Genomic DNA, 19,142 nt, shown 5'->3' on the forward strand with positions numbered 1-19,142 from the left:
TTAATAGATAAATAAATATTTAAATTTGTTATAGTTAATAAGTGAAAAATTGGTTTTGCGTCAAACCTTGGGTGGGAAATAGTCATTTGGCCTTTGTTTTACTACAATCACCATTTCAAAAAGCTGGAATTTGCTTTCAACAATACTTTCGGTGGGGGAAAAATGACGTAACGGATTATCAAATTAATTCAAAGATCATTTTATATTCCTAATTAAGCAAAATTATTCACTTCAGACCACACCTTACAAGTTGACCGTTATAAAAACCTAGAGTTAATCGGACGGTGTAATTAACTAACTACATTTCTAAATAGAAGATCCAACGCTTAAATTTTCCCACACGCGTACAAATTATACAGTTCACGACACGTGCAATAGTTTGTTTTAATTTTTCGTCGGTACTCGGTACATTAGAATTTAGAATTTATAAATATGTAAGCTATAACCCATCACTCCATTTACCTGATAAACTCATCATAACCTAATATTTATCTTTTTATCTTGATCTTTTCTACCTTGAAGAAACAAGTTTTGGGTAAAACCCTAGATCTTCATGTCTGGCATGTACAACCAAGACGGCGGAGATCCTGCCTACGGCGGGGGTTATGGAGGCAGCGGAGGCGGAGTTGGTGGTTATGGGGGCTATGGAGGCGATAGTGGTGGAGGATATGGTGGCGGTCGTGGTGGTGGGGGATATGGTGGTGGACGAGGAGGCGGACGTGGAGGTGGTGGTGGAGGAGGAGCATACGGTGGTCATTCGCAAAATCGAGGTGCCTAGCTTTTTCGTGCTTCTTTTATTTTGTGTATAGTTGATTTATTTCCTTTAAAAAATCATTTTGGTTCATTTAACGTTGTTCATTGGATCTTTGTTTAAAGGAGGGGATCGTGGTGGAAGAGGAGGAGGAGGAGGTGGCAGAGGAGGCGGAGGCCGTGGTGGAGGCGGCAGAGACGGGGACTGGAAGTGCCCTAATCCTAGGTGATTTTTTCTTTCTGTTTTATCAAATATGATCATTTTAATTGTATTAGGGTTGATTGTACATCGATTTGAACGGTTCATAATTCAATTTATTGATTTGTGATAAAATTAAAACAATTTAGTTCAGGTAGATTCTGTTTCTTGGGATAATAATTTTAGTTGGTTAATATAATCTTCAAGAATGGTAGTGTTAAAATAAGTGATGATCAGGTTGTAAGAGAGTCTTAATACCCAGACAAGGCAACTTAACTGCTTCAATTCAAAGTCTAACCACTGAGAAGTGTAGGAGGTTCTCAGTAAAAGAATATTCTCAATTTATTTTTCATTTTAAGGTTTTTAAACACTTTGTACGGTTAGACTACGTGGTTAGAATGTTCTGTAAAGCTTTTATCACTATTAGATGTTTAACATCCACATATTAGGGTATCTTTTCTTGATGATTTAATTTTCACACACGAGTGAAACATGTGATTGAAACTTGCATATTTCTATGTAGCTGTGGGAATTTGAACTTTGCAAGACGGGTTGAGTGTAACAAATGTGGTGCACCCTCACCTGTGGGTGCTGGTGATCGCAGTGGCAATGGCAGAAGTTATAACAGGGGAGGAAACAGTGGTGAATATGGTGGTAATCGAGGTGGTAGAGGTGATGGTGGTCGAAGCGGCAATTATGAAGGAGGTAGAGGAAGTAATTATGAAGGTCGAAATTGGGCCAATAGAGGTGGTTCCTATGGTGGTAATCAGGGAAGAGAAGATAGCGGTTATGTTCAGGTCCCTACACCTGCTCCTGCATCTTATGGTGGCGCTGCAGAAAATTATCCGCCACCTAATTCTTATGGTGGGAGTACAAATTATGGGATGGAGGCAGTTCCTCCACCAAGTAGTTACACTGGTGGCCCCGCATCATATCCCCCATCCTATGGTGGTCCTGCAGGTGGTTATGGTGGTGATGGTTTCAGTGATGCAAGGGGTAGTGGACGGAGTGGCCCGCCTGGTGGACATGATGGTGGGTATGGTGCTGGTGGTACTCGAAATCAGGGAGGTGGTTATGGTAATGGTCCTGCTGATGCCTTGGCTAAGATCAAACAGTGTGATGGTGACTGTGATAGTTCCTGTGATAACTCAAGAATATACATATCAAATCTGCCGCCAGATGTGACTGTTGAAGAATTGAGAGAACTTTTTGGAGGCATTGGAATGGTAATAGTCAAATCTTTTCTTTTAAAGTTCAAAGTGCTTGTAGAATTATATTCATTTTATTTCATATTAGGAGTTGTTTTAGATGAATGTTCCAATTTAATGGAATTTTCAATTGATTCTTTTGCAGGGGTCTCTGTATTGCTGGCAGAGTTTTCTTATTTCTTTATTTTAATGGTTTTTATGATTTTGTTTAGTTCATTTTGTGTAATTTTAAAGAGATAGATATTGTTTTGACAATTTTTTTTCTAATAAATCCATCATTATAATTTAAGAATGGAGGCGTTTAGTTGACTGTGGAGTGTTAATTGTTTTCCAGAATGCCCATTTAGATCATGCAGTCCATTGTGTTGGTCTGCTGATTGACTGCTAGTCTACATATTTCAACTGATTATGAAGGATGATGTTAGTATATTCTCTTGGTGGATTTTTGTTACTGTAATATTGAGTATATAATGGATGTTTTCTGGATGACATATTCTTTTTCTGTTCTCTTTAGAATGATGTTTGCGATACAATGGGATTCTAACATTGCCTTTTTTTGTATGTTAGGTTGGAAGAATCAAGCAGAAGAGAGGATACAAAGATCAGTGGCCATGGAATATAAAGATATACACAGATGAGAAAGGAAACAACAAGGGTGATGCAGTTTTATCCTATGAAGATCCAGCTGCTGCACATGCAGCTGGTGGATTTTTTCAAGGTATTCTAAAGATCTTTTTCTTGGATATTTCAGTATGATATCATAAAACTTTCACCTCATTCATTTGTTATTTTTAACAGATCATGAACTGAGAGGTCATAAAATTAGTGTTGTGATGGCAGAGAAGACCGCCCTAAGACGTGAACATGGGTATCTCTACAAACTTATTCTTTTTCTTTATAGTTTGGATGGTCAAAGTTGTCTCTTAACTAAATTTAAGTTTGCAGTGTTTTTATCATTAGCCATTGATGGTGGAATGCTTCATTGACACATCTCATCCTTTATTCTTCTTTGTGATATGTAAATTGTTTGATTTCTTTATCAAAGCTAAGTTATACTAAGATATTTTTAATTGTGTGATCCCAGAAGAAACATTATTGTATTCCTTATTACGTTTAGCCCATATAACACTTTCTTAAATAGCTGTGATAATTTATGAGTCACTGAGAAATTTGCCTATTATGAGACAAAATGATTGAAAATGGCTTTTGAATGAGTTGGAGCGTTCTACTTCATAGAGTAGAGGAACTGTTGATTATTTAAAATAAATTTTTTGTCTTTTAATTTTTTCTTCTTGGACTCAATTTCATCATTGGTGTATTCAAGGTTTTTTAGTCCTTTTTTATCTGCTTTTGGCCCTTTAATAATTATATGCTTGTGTTGGAACTAATAAAAGGATTTAGACACTTTGGACTTTATTGCTTTGTTTTCCTTTTTGTCCATATTGGGAGTGATGCAACTTAATACTCTTGCAACAGGGGTGGTGGTAGAGGTGGCTATGGCAATGGTGGAGAGAGGCGCAACAATTACAGAGATGGTGGAGGTTCGGGGCCAGATAGACATTACCATGGAGGAAACCGCTCTCGTCCATACTGAGAGAATTTGAGCTCTGAACGTTTTATGTACTAAAAATAGTGGTCTGAGGGATTTTAATAATGTTTCATTGGCGAGGTTGTTCTTTAACTGTGGAGACTAAGAGGTAGGTTGTTCACTTAACCTGGACAATGCCCCTTCTCCTTAATCATTTATCTGCCACTACTTGGAGGGATTTATATTCTAGGTTTGGGATTGATTTAACTCTGTGAATGTTTTTTATAGAGGCAAGTGGAATAATCAAATTGCTTGCTGCTAAGGTAGGTTGATATTTTCAGGTGAGTGCTGCTCTTTCATATCACTTGTTTGCAAAATTAACCCTGCACTATAGTGCATTTTGTAGAGCTTGCTCACATCTCAGCCAGATCATCTGTCATTGATACGAGTGGTCGAAATGATCAGTGTAAACATGCATGTGCTGGTTTAGTCGGTTTTACAAATTTTGCTTTGGGATATTACTACAAGGCCTTCCCCATGTTCTGGCTGAACAAAGTCATATGCCATTTGTGAGACAGTTGCCATCAAATTATTTTAAATTAGTAGTAAGAAATTCCAAACTTAAATTGGAATTTTTTGATGCTGCTTATAAATTTGGGGATTTTGTTGATGGCGCTCAGTCTTGTGGTGCAGCAATCACCTGACAGTTTGACGGATAGGTCTAGCTTTGAAAATATTGCAAATGGGGTTGAATTCGATGCTTTTACCGTGACGAGTTTCATCAAATGTGTATTTAAGTGTTTGACAAATGTAATTGCTCAAGAAAAACAATAAGCATGGCTGCTGCTCCATTGTTGTACGGGGAGTGGAGTTTGCATAACGAAACATTTGTCATGGTCACGTATAGCTGCTTCACTTCTGTGGTAAAGGGGGGGAAGTCGGCAAATGGAATGGCCGTTGTATCCAAAAGTGGCAGTGCGCGGTGAAGCTTCTATGAGCCTGTGATCCACATGTTGGAAGTATTCCGACTTTGTCAATTGTATTTATCTCCGATGTAATTCTGTTTCCTTTCATAAGTGTTGTACAAGACGTTGGGCTTTCATGGACTTCTCTTGGGTTAATTTTTTATTTTTTATTTTAGTTTTTTAATTAATAGATATAATAATCCAATAGGGATAGGAGAAAGAGAAAAAAGGGTCGGAGAGACCTGATTTATATGTATTGCACTTCTTGAACTTAAAAATTGATGGTCAGTGGCTTCATATAAATCTTGCATGTAATTTATTAGTTAAAAAACAAAGCATGCCTAAAGGAAAAGATTAACAAGAGGCCTAAAGACATTCCCACCTAAGGATTAGTCTAGTTCCGAAATCGCATTTATGGAATTTAAAAAATCTAAACGGCTGTTTGTGGATTGTTGTTAGACTTAACTAAAGTCATTAATTATAAGAGATAAAATAATCACTTTATCACTAATCCCTTAAAACATTAAAGTTTGTATCATTTCTTTCACTTTGTTTAAAAAATTAATAATTTTTCTCATAATTAAGTTTAAAGCTTTGAAAATTTTATTTTTCCTTTTAACTCTAGGGTTTTATATTTTTCAAATTTTTTCTTTTACAATTGCGTTTTAAACTTTTTGAAACTTTGTTTTACCTCTCATTTTCAGGGTTTTATCTTTGGTGGCTATAGGGAATTTGGTTGGTGATGAATCTTCTTTGTCAAATTGTTGACTTTGAATTGATTTATCGTTCAGATGATGTTTCGTTGTCCAGAAGAATTGATGAAGGACGACGTTTCGTCCTTCAAACTTGGTTCTTTTATTGGAATTTTAGATAACACTTTTTTTTCTGGATGTAAAGACATTGTCCTTTTGTCGTTTGCACGTTGTCCGTTTGCCGAATTAGTTTTCCAAACCCTAGGAGAAAAATGGTAACTCTTCAAAACTTAATCCTAGAGGAAATTGTTAGTTTTTCAAATTAATAGAGAAATTATATAAATTTTTAAGGTTTTAGAGTTTATAGGTAAAATAATGGTTTTATCCTTACATTTAACTAAAAATTTAGGGATAAATAAATATTTGAATTTTTAAAATCCTATAGGTAAAACTTTGGAAGTGAACTAAAACTTGGGTGAGAATAATTGTTTTGGCCCTAATAATAATTACAATTGTCATGTAGTTCGATTTTGGTTATATTAAGTAATTGTTAAAATGATATTGTTTTGTCAAAAAGTTACAAATTTAAATCACAAATTTGAGCTACAAATCTAAGTTACAGATTTTAACTATAAACTTAAATTGAATTAAACCGAACTATTTTTCATTCGAATCAAAATCAAACTATCTTTATTTTTGATTTAACGAACTAAAGTCAAACTTAAGTAAGAAGATATTCAAGTTTGACCTAGTTCTTATCCATCCCTTCAACTTTAATTATCGTTTCAAACATTTTAAGTTTTACCTAGTCCTCCATGTAACAAAGTTATGCGTTACAACAACATAAACCACCCTACATAGTCCCATGATGCATATAAATTTCAAATCCCCAGGGTACCCGCCAATTTCTTCCTAAAAATGTCCAGCGCAGGGTTTGATCATCAAATCTCCTTATTTCGCTCTCAAATCAATGACAGAAGGTTCACTAATCTGTTTTACTTTGTCAGTTAATCGTCTCGCTTTCGCTAAATCTCTGAAAATCTTTCTTGTTTAATTTTCGTAGATTTGATGGCGGAACCATTCAAATTCTCGAATCGTTGCTCGTCTGTAAGGATGTTAAATCATTAATTGAAGTGCAATCGAATTTGAGAGAGTTTCTAAGATCCGAATCGATGTCCGTTCTTCGTGAAATTGCGGAGAAAACTCTAGAGCAGAAGCTCTTGATTCTCGAGTTCTTCGTTCTTGCTTTTGCTGTTATAGGCGATACCGAGGTATACTGCAAATCCTTCGTTAGCAATTTCATTTTCATTATTTCAACTTGGAATCAATTTTAATCAAAATTTGGGCGCTTTATTATGGTTCATAGAGTTGTTTGGCTTTAAGATATGAGGCCTTGCTTATGCGTGATATCAAGTCTGCAAGTTGCAATTGGCTTCAAGTTGCATACGTCGAATGGCTGAACTTAGCTGAGCACTCACTAGAGAATGGTTTTCATGCTATAGCTATAAAGGTAGAATCTTAGTCAGATGTGCTAGTGCTTGAAAAGTTTCATTTGTGGTACAGATGAATAATGAACTCATCCAGTTGTTCAATTGCGCAGAACATAACACATGAAGCAAGCATATATCATTGAGAATATTCTTGGCATTTGCCATAATTTTTCTTTTTAATTTGGAATACTTTCGATTTTTTTTCTATGGCTGACTGAATTTACCGAGTGAATATATCCTCAGCTGTTAACTTTCAATGGCTATTGGAATTTTCTTTTAATTGTTTATATGTTTCCAGTTGAACTACTCTCCTGAACTGTGCTGGAAGCTCAAGTCCAGTGCAAGGTCTTTCGGAACATAAATTATAATGACAAAGTACACTGTATTCTTCCTAATTATTCCAATGTTATCTAGTCTTGTTGAGTTAGGTATAGAAATTTTTATACCATGGTTGTAAATCTTGTATTTGAATTTTCAAGGGCTTGGTATTTTTTTCTTTCAACCTAGCTTCAATTTTGACATTTGCTTGTGTAGGCTTGTGAAAATGCACAATCATGTCTCCAGAGGAATGATATTGTGGATCTAAACACTGTTGAAATCTCTGAATATGTGCAAGCTACTGAAAACACGAGGAGACTCAAAGATTGTGCTGTGACCTCTGTAGCTTCGCTCTCTGGTATGCCTTATATGTTGTGTCAATTTCTTAAGATTCATGTCACGATTCATTGACAGTTATCCGTGCTATCTGTTACGTTGGAATGTGAAAACGGACATACTGTGTTGGTCAACTTTGTATTTTATTAAAAAATGTGATCAGTCTATTGCAAAGTGAACAACAGTTAATTTCTTCAATTTAAGTCATGTACTCTGCCTATCAAACAGAGGCAACCGTTTGTGTGGTCTACTGGGTGAATTTGGAACCTGATGATTGAAGGGACCCTTCCTATCACGAGCTCCTAATCATGCTTTTCAGAACAGCATTAGTACTCTATTTTGCTGTTATGTTTCAGTGTTAGCCAATTTTTCTTTTAAAAAGCAATTATTATTCTTCAATTATTCGATGAAAAACTGAAGTAAATATACTAATATTTGTAGAGAAGGCTGTGATGTCTATAAAAAAACCTAGTCTTATTTGCAGACAGTTAACAAGTGAAATGAGAACTCGCATTGTAGAAAAATGTCTATGATATTTTTTTGGGAGACTAATCTTTTGTGTTCAAGACTTGTATGAACTCCTTTGAGTTGTCTACGAGACCTGATGCTGTGATTTGATCATAAAAAATTTTGCTCAATCTTATCAGTTCAGGCACAGGCAACAGAGTATTTGAAAAAGAAAATTATTGTGAGCCACACAAAGCATTCTCCATGTTGTAAAGGAACCAAGCGTGCGGCAAGCACTCTGTTCAGAAATGGAATTAAAAGGCGAAATGTGAACCGGTTGCTTGAACTTCAAGGCTTGCGGTAGATTACAGGTGGCTTGGACTCCATTCAACGTTGAGGTGGTTGCCAAGTTTCTTATGTGCATTGCAGTTTTATTGCATAAGCTAGCTCATCTGATTGGATTTACGCAAAAAACAAAAAAAAAAAAGACCCTTACATGACCGGGTAAACATTGCATGATGGCCTTTTAATGCAAGTTTCACGCTTTGTAGGTGGTCCAACTTCAAAATTATAAGAGTTTAGTATTTTGTTAGGCATGTTACAGCCTATTGGTAGGGGCACAAGGATGGTCATTGGCATATCTCTCGGCTTGACTTCTTAGACATTTTTTATCATTTGTCTTAGATTTCCACATGCTAAAGGACAATTACTCGCACTAGCTCTCTCTTGAATCTGTTTGCATTGAAAATTTCATCTGTTTGAGCAAAACAGCAGCAAACTATATCCATATGACTTTCATATATATAGAGACTGATGAAACCGTTCTTTCAGGGCAAGCACATCATTCATGACTAATTTAGGAAGAAATGAACGAAAAGAAAGACAAAGGGTTCAGGCAATCTGGAAAGCATCTTGTTGGTACTGTTTTAAGTCAAAATTAGATGATTGCCATATTAAGGAAATTAATTAAAATAAACTGTTAGTTTACCGCGTAAACCTTTTTCGGTAAGAATTTTTAGTTTTTACCTTTTTAAGTAAATCATATTTTTCATTCTAAAATACCCCTCATCTTATATCTCAACGTTTATAGTAACTTTCGTAAATTAATCTCTTATATTTCAGAGGATACATATTAAGCTTAATTTTTCTGTAATGAATAAGATTAATTTTTTTATATAATAATTGATTCTTATATACTTTTATACAATTACAAAATGATAGATCTACCGAACGTTTTATCAAAACGGTGCGTTTTTCCAAGCGGATGCGAAAATGTGTGAAATGTTGCGGCAACGCTGAAGGGGTGTGTGAAAGGGTGCGAGTGCATGGAAGGTGTGACACGTTTGAAAGGGTGCGGGTGCGAGTGCGTGGAAGGGTGCGACAATTTAGAAAGAGTGCATGAAGGAGTGTGAAAAGGGATACGAGTGTGCAAAAGGGTGTGGGTATGTGGAAGGATGCGACAATTTGAAAAAGATACATGAAATGATACGAGTGTATGAAATATAAAAAATATATTATATTTTATATATATATATATATATATATATATATATATATATATATATATATATATAAATGCAAAGGGACACCCCTTATATATAAATAAAATGGTGCGTACAGGGGTATGAGAAATACAAAGGACCTGCACCCCTTTATATATAATATATAATATATTTTATATATAAATATATATTATATTATATTATATAATATATAATTATTATTACGCACTTCTTTATATTTGATGTATTTTTTCATATTTTCATACACACTTTCACAGTTTCATATACCCTTTCACATTTTCACACACCTTTTTACACTTTCACGCACCCCATTCATAGTTTTATACACATTTTTACACTTTCACGCACCTTTTCATAGTTTCATACACCCATTTATAATTTCAGGCACTCCTTCATAATTTAACACACCCCTTTATACTTTCACTCATCTCTTTAGCGTTGTTGCACCCTTTCACGTACCCCTTCAAGTTATGACGCACCCTTTGAAAATGTCGCACCCTTTCATGCACCCCTTCAAAGGTTGACGCACCTCTTTCAGAAGCTGACTCACCCTTTTAAGATTTCACGCATCCCTTAAGAGAATGACACACCCTTTTACGATTTCACGCACCCCTTTGGAGTTGACCCTCCCTTTTACGATTTCACATACCCCTTTACGATTTCACGCACCATTTTATGATTTCACACACCCCTTTAGAGTTGATGCACCCCTTCGCATTTTCATACACCATTTTACACTTTCTCATATTTTTGCACCCACTAAAAAAAACATACTGTTTTATGTTTATCATTTTGTAAAAGTATATAAATATCAATTATCACATCCTAAATTAATATGTTTTTCATCTGTAAATCTTATTCATTGCAAAAAAATTAAACTTAATCCGTATACTTTGAAATATAAAAGTTTAATATGTGAAAACTGTTATAAATAAAAAGAAATAGGATAAAGAGTATTTTTGGAATGAAAAATATCATTTGCTCAAAAAAGTAAAAGTTGAGAAATTTTGTCAAAAAAAGTTTAAACAGTAAATTCGATATCTATTTTAATTAATTTCCCCCGTATTAAAGTATGAGGCAAAGTGATAGGTAGATGGTGTCTGCTTTTTCTATGTATATTTGTGATGTTGGGACCTCCATCCTGATTTGATCATGTCGTTTACAATATTTCATAGATGGAGTTGATAACGGAGATTCGCATTTTGAATTAATAGCAATATATATAAAGTTAGCATTGGAAATCCAACACGGGTCAGTTGAGTGGGGACTTTAGCCCCCCTCTTGGGTAGGGTGTGTATTGTCAAACATTGCCTTCTGATTTCTATACTACACCGCTCTCTAGATTTGAAAACCATCACTGCAGATTTCAATAATCGAATCTTCCGTTTTCACCAAAGCTTATTAAATGTTGGCATCCAACCTCGCATGTCTTAATTTCCTCTAACATGGTGAAAGATGTCTGTTTTTTTCGCTCTACTTTTATTCAGTTGCTTAAAAAAATTAGCCTAGTTTCCATTGGTGCATGCTTTGGGGTTAAAATTCAGCTTGGAAGTTTAGCACAAATGTCTATTTCCCACCCAAACTTTCATCAAATGACAATTTTTCATTTTTTAATATCGAAAAGTTCATTTCCCACATGTAGTTCATTTTGTTAGTATAAACCATTTGATTTCATAACAATTAGTTTATTGTTTTAGTAAAATTACAAAACTGTTCTTTATACTTAACACAAGGATCAAATATCAATTTGTTTTTATTTTTATTAAAATTATCAAAATATTTTGAACTAATATTGAATATGAATAATAATTATTTGATTTTATTATCCATTTCTTTTTTACTTCTCCTCCTTACTTGATTCTCTTATTTTCACTTTTCACTTTTTTCACTTCTTCTCTTTACCTGATTCCATATCTTTACTGCTATTACCACATCTTCACCACTAACATACCATCATTTCATCATTGTCATGCTTAATTACAATGCCGTCTAGAGTTTTATAGTGTCATCCCACCACCACACTAGCATCCTCACATCATCAAACGACTACCATCTTTAACCTTCTTACATTGTCAAACAATCATCACTTTATTACTATTTTCACTTGCTTCATAGTTTTTTATTTATCTGTTGGCTTCGGATTGACGATTAATCAAATATCTTATAGATTTGATAATTAAAATGATAGGTTTGATGGGTTATTGTGAAAAATTAATTGGGAAATTGGGTGTAGGTGAATTTGTGGCTAGACAAAAAAAATTAATTGATGATGACAAGAGTGAATGTGCAGTATAAGTGGTAGATGCATTTGGTGGATGAAGGATTTGGGGGATATGGTGTTGAGTGGATGCTGGGACAGTAAAGAGTGAGTTTGGTGGTGGGCTTCTGGGTGGAATTGATAATAAAATTGATTCGAAATTTGATAGTAGTGTTATGGGTAATGGTGATCAGAGTGTGTGAGTTGGGTATGTTGAGTTGATGTTTGACTTGGTTAGAGAATTAAGGGATGACTATTAGGTGATCAGTTATGTTGGTGTGTAGTGGGTTTAATAGAGACAATTGAATTAGGTTGAATTAGTGTGTATATTGACTAATGATTGTATGATTGACAATTGGTAGGACCGTTTGTGGACAAACCGAATTGCTTTGGTTAAAGTTTAAATCAATTTGTGAACGATTGTGCAATTGTATGTGAATACAATGTCAGGATTTTGAGGTTTTTGGCCTTTTATTGTTTAACATGGAACTAGAAAAAGATAATGAAAGAGGCACGTGGTGAGAAAAAGAAAGGGAGGAAAGAGAAGATAAAAGAAAAAAAAATGAGATGATGAGATTGTAAATAATAAAGTAAATTACTATTATAATCTTTAGATATCTAATTAGATTTGAAGACATGCTAGAATTTTAGAAAATTTTTGGCAAAATAATCTTTTTGGCCCTTTAATCAATAGTTTCAACTAACGAAAGTGGTGAGAAAATAGATTTTTCAAACATAAAGACAAAAAATGTTATTTCTTTAAAGTTAGGAGGAAAAACAGTCATTCAGCCTCGTTATGAGACAGAGATAATATACAAATAAAAAAACAAATGGAATACAGAGGGTATGACAACTAGGAAAACGAAGCTGTTTTCTCGGTATAGAAGATTAGAAGCTTGGAATCTCGTGGACCGCATTTAATTCTAGAGTGAGATTCTTGTTTCCTCTTACTTTTTCAATCTCTCTCAAAAGGGGTTGATTTCCTTTTTAATATATTCTTAACCCTTCTCTCTGTAGATGAAGGTTTTTTTTTTTTTTTAAATCTCTGTAAATTGTTTGGTTGCATTTAATTGATTATGGATATGGAACTAAAGTTGGACTCGAACCAAGCTTGGTTCAGACAAACTTAAAATTAGTTGATCTTAATTAAGTTATTTTGATCAATATATATTAAAATGATATAATTTAATAATAAAAAATTAATCAAATTGAATTCAAATTTAGCTTTCATGAGTTATATGAGTTCAAACTTAAATTCGAATTCAATTATATATGAATCAAGAGTTTAAATTTAATTCAGTTCGAATCTACCCTTATATGAACTCATCTTATCTCACCATTGTGTGGTTGAAGTTGATCTCAGAAGGTACTGTGCATGAAGCATCGAAGTCGATAATTTAGATGCCTTTTGCAGCATTAATTAATTAATTAATTGATACAGCATTGATTAACGATACATTAATTAGAGTCACTGTATTTAATTTTTGAGTTCATCAAATTAAGAGAGGAAAGAGTCACGTACCAACAAACATTCATGTTGGTTGAGTTGAGCCTATTTCTCATAGTCATGGAGTCTCGTTCCTGCTTAAATTTTCACATCTATACTTCTAATTCTACTAGTAAATATATGTATTATTCACATTCTCATATTATTTATATATTAAATATATTTAAAAAAATTTTAAACCTAAATTATATTAAACACAAATTATACATTATATTTTATTTTTACTATATTTTAAAACTTTTTACTAAACTTAGAGTATAAAATTATTTATTATATTTTTAATTATTTATAAGATACCACTGTTATTTAAAAAAAAGCTCATAAATATTTCTTTTTTAATTCTTAGTCTTATTTTTGCATTTTTCTCTCCTATGACTTATACAGAGATTCATTTTGATTTAAAATTTAAAATCTAAACTGATTAATTTGTTTGTTTTTCTCAACTGACTAGTAAGTTGTTTATTATAAAAAGAATTTTAATTATATATTATGTTATATTAGGTTTAATATTTAATTAAATACTTTATATTTGAATTGTTATATTGATTTTTAATAAGAGATTCGTGAAAGGTACTAAAATTATTATGATATTATTATATTTTTAGAAACGTATTATTAATGATATATCATATTAAACTTATATATATTTTTTATATTTTTCCTATATTTAAATTTTAGAGAATTTTTACATAAAGTTATTTTTTATTATTCACCGTATTATACCCATATAATTTACGTATCATTTTTTTCTTGTTTCCGTATTTATCAACTAGGCTTGTGATTAGTAAAAGCTCTAATCTTAATCACACTAATTATCAAATTAACACATTTAATTATGGTCAAACCAGAGAGTGGAAATTAAAGTTGCATGGATGACAACTATCACTCCTGTAGGCGGTGGTCAAACTTCTCTATCTCCTCTTCACGAGGTCTATCTGTCTATTACTATGTTGGCCCTCAAGATTCGGTCTAAGCATGGTTATAATTGTCTAAGACGTACAACCAAAACTTGTTTAAGTATGATCATAATCTTTGATTATTGTTTAATAAAGTATGCATGTGGACCCATTCTACAATGTGAAATAGAATATATGTAGTACTTGCAAACCATTATAAATACGCAATTCATTTTCGTTTCTCTTCAACAAAAAACTTTATCTTTTGTTTCAGCCAGATGGGAGGCTCTTCACCATGCGCGTCCTGCAAGTTATTAAGGCGCCGCTGCACCAAGGACTGCATCTTTGCCCCTTACTTTCCTTCCGATGATCCCCAAAAGTTTGCCATCGTTCACAAGGTCTTCGGCGCCAGCAACGTCAGTAAAATGTTGCAGGTTCGTGTTTAATTTGTAGTTAATTTCAGATACGGAAGTTGAAACCTTCTTTCAAGTTTTCATGTAAACTGATATGCAGGAGCTTCCAGTTCACCACAGAGTGGATGCAGTGAGCAGTTTGGTTTATGAAGCAAATGCAAGAATGAGAGACCCCGTTTATGGATGTGTTGGGGCAATATCTTATCTACAAAGCCAAGTATCACAGTTGCAAATGCAGCTCGCAGTGGCTCAAACAGAAATTCTTTTCATTCAGACGCAGCAAGGCCCTAATCCTTTGCCGACGATGTCGCCCCAAACAGACGTTCAAAACGACAAGTCACTTCTTTTTTCCTGCAATAACTTCAATACCATTCCTCAGTACCTTGGTCATGCTTCTTCTAGCAATGTAATCCAAGATCCTCTCAAAAGAGATTCTCTTTGGACGTAATTAAGTTGCTTTCTTTTATAAAAATAATTCTCTTCTGTTATTGCTTAATGTCTGGCTTTGTTGAGAAGGTAACGGTTTGAACGTGTTATGTATTAAATTTGAAAATGGTGGCTGCACGTTCAAGTATTCAACTCCTGCATGTGCGACATGGAGTAAATTAGGGTTAACCAAAGCCTTTTCTTTTCTTATCATCCAGATGTAAGATTTTACGACTCATAACTTAGAATAATAAGCCCTTTTCAGTCGATTAATTTATAAATATACTTACTATATAATAATATCGATGGTATTTTTCGTTACCAATAAGAAGTATGTAATTTAGAGTTTTACATAACTTTCTTTATTTTATTACGGTGGTTAGAATTACCTAAATAATTCTTGTATCTATTATATATACACAAATGTAATCAGAAGTATGATAGAAGAATATCGTAAATAAGGGAGATTTTTAATGTGGTTTAACTTGTTACTTGATAATTTACGTTTATGGTTTTGTTATTTATCTTCTAGGTAGCGTTCCAACACATTTTGTGTAGTAAATACAAGAAAGTCTCCTGAATCTTTTTATAAGAGCGTGCGGAAGAATAATAAAAACGAGAGGTTTTTAATATGATTTGATCTATTGTTTGGAAGTTCACATCTACAATTATGTTATTTATTTCTAAGGAAAATTTTTCAATGGACTTTGTGTAATGAATATAAAAAAGTATATCATGTATCTAACATCTTTAATAGAGATTTATATCCTAGCTGGATTGCTAGCTTCTCTCTTGGATCATGATCTTAGATGCCCTCACCCTTGTGTTGGTGTTTAATTAATATTTAATGGATGAAAAGGTAGAATTGCATGTATCTAAATATTTCTAATTGAAATTTGATTCTATTTATTTATTCATATTGTAATTGCATAAAAAAAAAAAACAAGGATAATTACATCAATGACATGATCTTGATTAGACAGGAGACAATTATTTTTCCTACACCAGACAAAATATCAAATGACATTTCTTAGATGCTAAAAGATATATTGTCGTATAGAGTTTTTCTCGCTGGCTTTGAGTGACAGTTTTTACTAATTACCCGCATTCTTAGATATTTGACGAATATCCAAGTGCTCTTGTAACCTATTGGAATATTACATTAAATGTCTAGCTAGATTGTGTTCCATTCGACAAACATGGTTGCCTTCAGAATAATCTTTCCTTGTTGCTGCCATGTTTACGTGAGGAGTGGTGTACTCATGGAAAGAATCTTAATTAATTAATTAATTTAATGACATTGCACAATCGTTTTGACTTTTCCTTTTCAGTCATTTTCTTGGTTGATTTTTCTGGTTTTTGATTTAGATTACTTTTGATCACTTATATTTTATTATTGATATTATTTTAATTGATTTATCAAATAATAAAATATTTTAATTATATTTTATTATTAATGATGATATGACAGATAATATAATAATGTATTTTGTTTGAATACTCTTTAATTATAAAAAATAAAAAATTATTATACAAATAAATTACTTAAAATATTACTAGATATAAATAATTATTATATTTGATTAGATGAAATTTATTATTACTTAAATATTATTAGGTATAATTATTTTAAAATTAATTTTTATATTAAAAAAAATAAGAATATTTTTATGCTTAAAAAATTAATAAATAAAATAAGATTGTAATAAAAATAATATTATATTGATAATATCAAATTATTTTCTATATTATGTGTTACATCATTATTGATAATAAAACTAAAAATTTTTATTTAACATAATAATAATTTATTTTTAATAATCATTTAAATAATCTATATTTTTTTATAATATTTCACTTTGATTAATAAAAAATTACACACCTTAAATATATGGTTAGACTAAACTATTAAATATTCATTTTGTTTAGCCCTTGTATTAAGGTGTTATAACGTATGCCTAATTTTTTCCAAGGCTAGAAAATTTTCAGTATCACGTTTTCCTTTCCACGTAAATCATGATGGGATTGGAGAGTAGCCTTTTTCTTTTTTGACCTTTCATCCATTCCTGTGCTCGTTGATTTTGGTACCAATTTACACTTGGTCTGGTGGGCTATCATTTTCACCCCTGGAAATTCTACCAACTACACCGTCAGATTTCAAACAGTATGATGCCCCATTGTCCAATGATGATTTCCTCAGCTTTAACATTAACAATTTGATACAATTCCCAAGTCGCGAGGCTACAGCAGCAACCAAATGGGGACGGCTAAATCACTAAGAAACAAAAGCCACTTTCAGTACCCACAAAAATTTCATCGGCATTCAGCCAAAAGAGGGAAACCCACCTGCACAAATTCACTAACGCCATTTCTATATTGGACTGGTAAATCAATGTCACCTTTTTTTTGCAGCTAGGTCAATTAAGATCTTCTTCTTCCCATCACGTGCTTCTAGATATATACGACACTCATCAAAAAGCTCATTATTTGGCCTCCTTTTCCCTTTTATTTGAGCACAAACAACCAATAGATTGAAGATAAGGTGCCATGTAGATGCCCTTTTTTCTACCTTTTTATGGAAGAGAGAAAATATCATTAATCTGTTAGGGATATAGCTTCATGCTTCTTTTGAATGTTTTGCCATGCATGTAAAGAGTAAGAGGAACTGAGTGATTGTGAGATAAGAGAGGGAGGTGACATGGGGTATATCTCATTGTTAAGAGGTCCAAAGAAGGAAGAAGAACAAGTTCTTGACACCATGGAAACTGAATTTGTTAACTTGAAAGGTGATGTTTATGGCCCGGAGAACATAGATATCATGGATGAATTGGAGGGCATTCGGGGGTTTAATGAAAATGATGAGAATTTTTCAGAAGATAACGCACATCAGCAGCTGGCTCAACTTAGTTGGGATTTCATGCACAGGGAAAAGGGAGAACAGCAAGAGGAAGAGGAGCAAAAAGAAGAAAGATCAGAAGAACAGCTTGATGAATTTACAAGTAAGTTCTTTCCAGAAGTGGCATCTTTGAACTTGAATTTAAACTATCAAGAAGTCTTAGATGCATGGTCTGATCGAGGGCCTCTTTGGGCTGATGAATACTCTCTTTTAATGGTAAGCAATGGCTACTACGTTACTACTCAATCAACTACTTAACTTTCATTCATTTCACAAGTTTTGTGGTATTCATTTCTAGTACATATAAATGAAATTTGTATTGAATTTTCCATAGATGGGAGAGGTTCCAGTGATGGACGAAGAGAAAGCAAGAAGAGAAGCAAGTGTTTTAAGGTACAAAGAGAAACGTCAGACAAGATTGTTCTCCAAGAAGATAAGGCACCAAGTTCGCAAACTCAACGCAGATAAAAGACCAAGACTTAAGGTTAATTAATTCTTCTTCTCCTCTCTTTTCCTAATTCTATATGTTTTGTACCTATATCCTAAGAGTAATATTGTATATATATACTAAGATAAATTATATATGTATAAATAAATTATATATTTATATCTGTATAAATTAAGATAATAATATTGACAAGATGATTTTGAAATAAGAGAAAAAGTATATAATCATATCTTCTAATTAAAAATTATGATTTTAGTTTATATAAACAAGTTTATATAATTTATTTATACATATAATTTTATTATTTATTAAAGTGCTAATCAAAATTAATTTGGATGTTAATCATATGCTACCTATTTTTATTTGCTTGTTGGTTGCCGCAGGGTCGATTTGTGAAGAGAGTTTCCTGAGAAGATAGTCAAAATTGAGATTAAAAATATCTGAAAAATATCTGAAAAATATGCTTTGTTAAATTGTGCTTATTGTTTGACTAGAAAAAAAAATCTTTGTACCTTATAAAAACATGAAATATCCATTCAATCATTCAGACTTTCTGGGAACTTACTTGTGCAACTTTTTTGCGGAGGACCCCCCCTTGAGCAATTCCATCATGTGTTTATAATTGATCTGACCCTACTGTGATAAATATCTCAGCATGATTTATTTTTGCCATTTTCTAACGAAAAAAGAGTTGAGTTCAGAGAATTTAGTATCTGGGTATGCTTGATTTCTGGTGGGATTCAATCATTTTACACAAAAAGTGGTCCATTTATATAAAATTTGGTTGTGGGGTTGGTTCAGCTTTGCACTTTTTTTTTTTGTTTTCTTCATGGCTGGTGTCAT

General features: G+C 32.9%; 4 protein-coding genes across 5 annotated transcripts; all 4 read left to right on the forward strand.

The window, feature by feature from the left end:
* Positions 1–449: 449 nt before the first annotated feature.
* On the forward strand, positions 450–4,791 carry LOC123225767 (transcription initiation factor TFIID subunit 15b-like). Of its 2 annotated transcripts, XR_006504181.1 has the most exons (8): positions 450–770; positions 877–976; positions 1,473–2,175; positions 2,725–2,875; positions 2,956–3,025; positions 3,634–3,854; positions 3,974–4,008; positions 4,092–4,791. XR_006504181.1 is itself a non-coding variant. In XM_044649992.1 (6 exons), exons 1-6 carry the CDS (start codon positions 554–556, stop codon positions 3,749–3,751), a joined length of 1,359 nt encoding a protein of 452 aa, XP_044505927.1. In that variant the 5' UTR covers positions 450–553; the 3' UTR covers positions 3,752–4,791. The 2 variants fall into 2 exon arrangements, 1 of the variants encoding a protein (XP_044505927.1); XM_044649992.1 differs by having other exon boundaries at positions 3,634–4,791.
* A 1,469-nt stretch (positions 4,792–6,260) lies between these two features.
* On the forward strand, positions 6,261–8,686 carry LOC123226275 (protein DOUBLE-STRAND BREAK FORMATION). The gene is made up of 5 exons (XM_044650796.1): positions 6,261–6,322; positions 6,406–6,613; positions 6,709–6,852; positions 7,367–7,508; positions 8,134–8,686. Exons 1-5 carry the CDS (start codon positions 6,261–6,263, stop codon positions 8,295–8,297), a joined length of 720 nt encoding a protein of 239 aa, XP_044506731.1. The 3' UTR covers positions 8,298–8,686.
* A 5,699-nt stretch (positions 8,687–14,385) lies between these two features.
* LOC123226460 (LOB domain-containing protein 12-like) lies at positions 14,386–15,055 on the forward strand. The gene is made up of 2 exons (XM_044650979.1): positions 14,386–14,550; positions 14,630–15,055. The coding sequence occupies exons 1-2, from the start codon at positions 14,395–14,397 to the stop codon at positions 14,975–14,977; spliced, it is 504 nt and encodes a 167-aa protein (XP_044506914.1). The 5' UTR covers positions 14,386–14,394; the 3' UTR covers positions 14,978–15,055.
* A 2,314-nt stretch (positions 15,056–17,369) lies between these two features.
* Positions 17,370–18,816, forward strand: LOC123224718 (zinc finger protein CONSTANS-LIKE 7-like). The gene is made up of 3 exons (XM_044648415.1): positions 17,370–18,067; positions 18,186–18,335; positions 18,683–18,816. The coding sequence occupies exons 1-3, from the start codon at positions 17,654–17,656 to the stop codon at positions 18,707–18,709; spliced, it is 591 nt and encodes a 196-aa protein (XP_044504350.1). The 5' UTR covers positions 17,370–17,653; the 3' UTR covers positions 18,710–18,816.
* The last annotated feature ends 326 nt before the right edge of the window (positions 18,817–19,142 follow it).

This window comes from Mangifera indica, chromosome 9, assembly GCF_011075055.1.
Source record: "Mangifera indica cultivar Alphonso chromosome 9, CATAS_Mindica_2.1, whole genome shotgun sequence".
Lineage (NCBI taxonomy): Eukaryota > Viridiplantae > Streptophyta > Magnoliopsida > Sapindales > Anacardiaceae > Mangifera > Mangifera indica.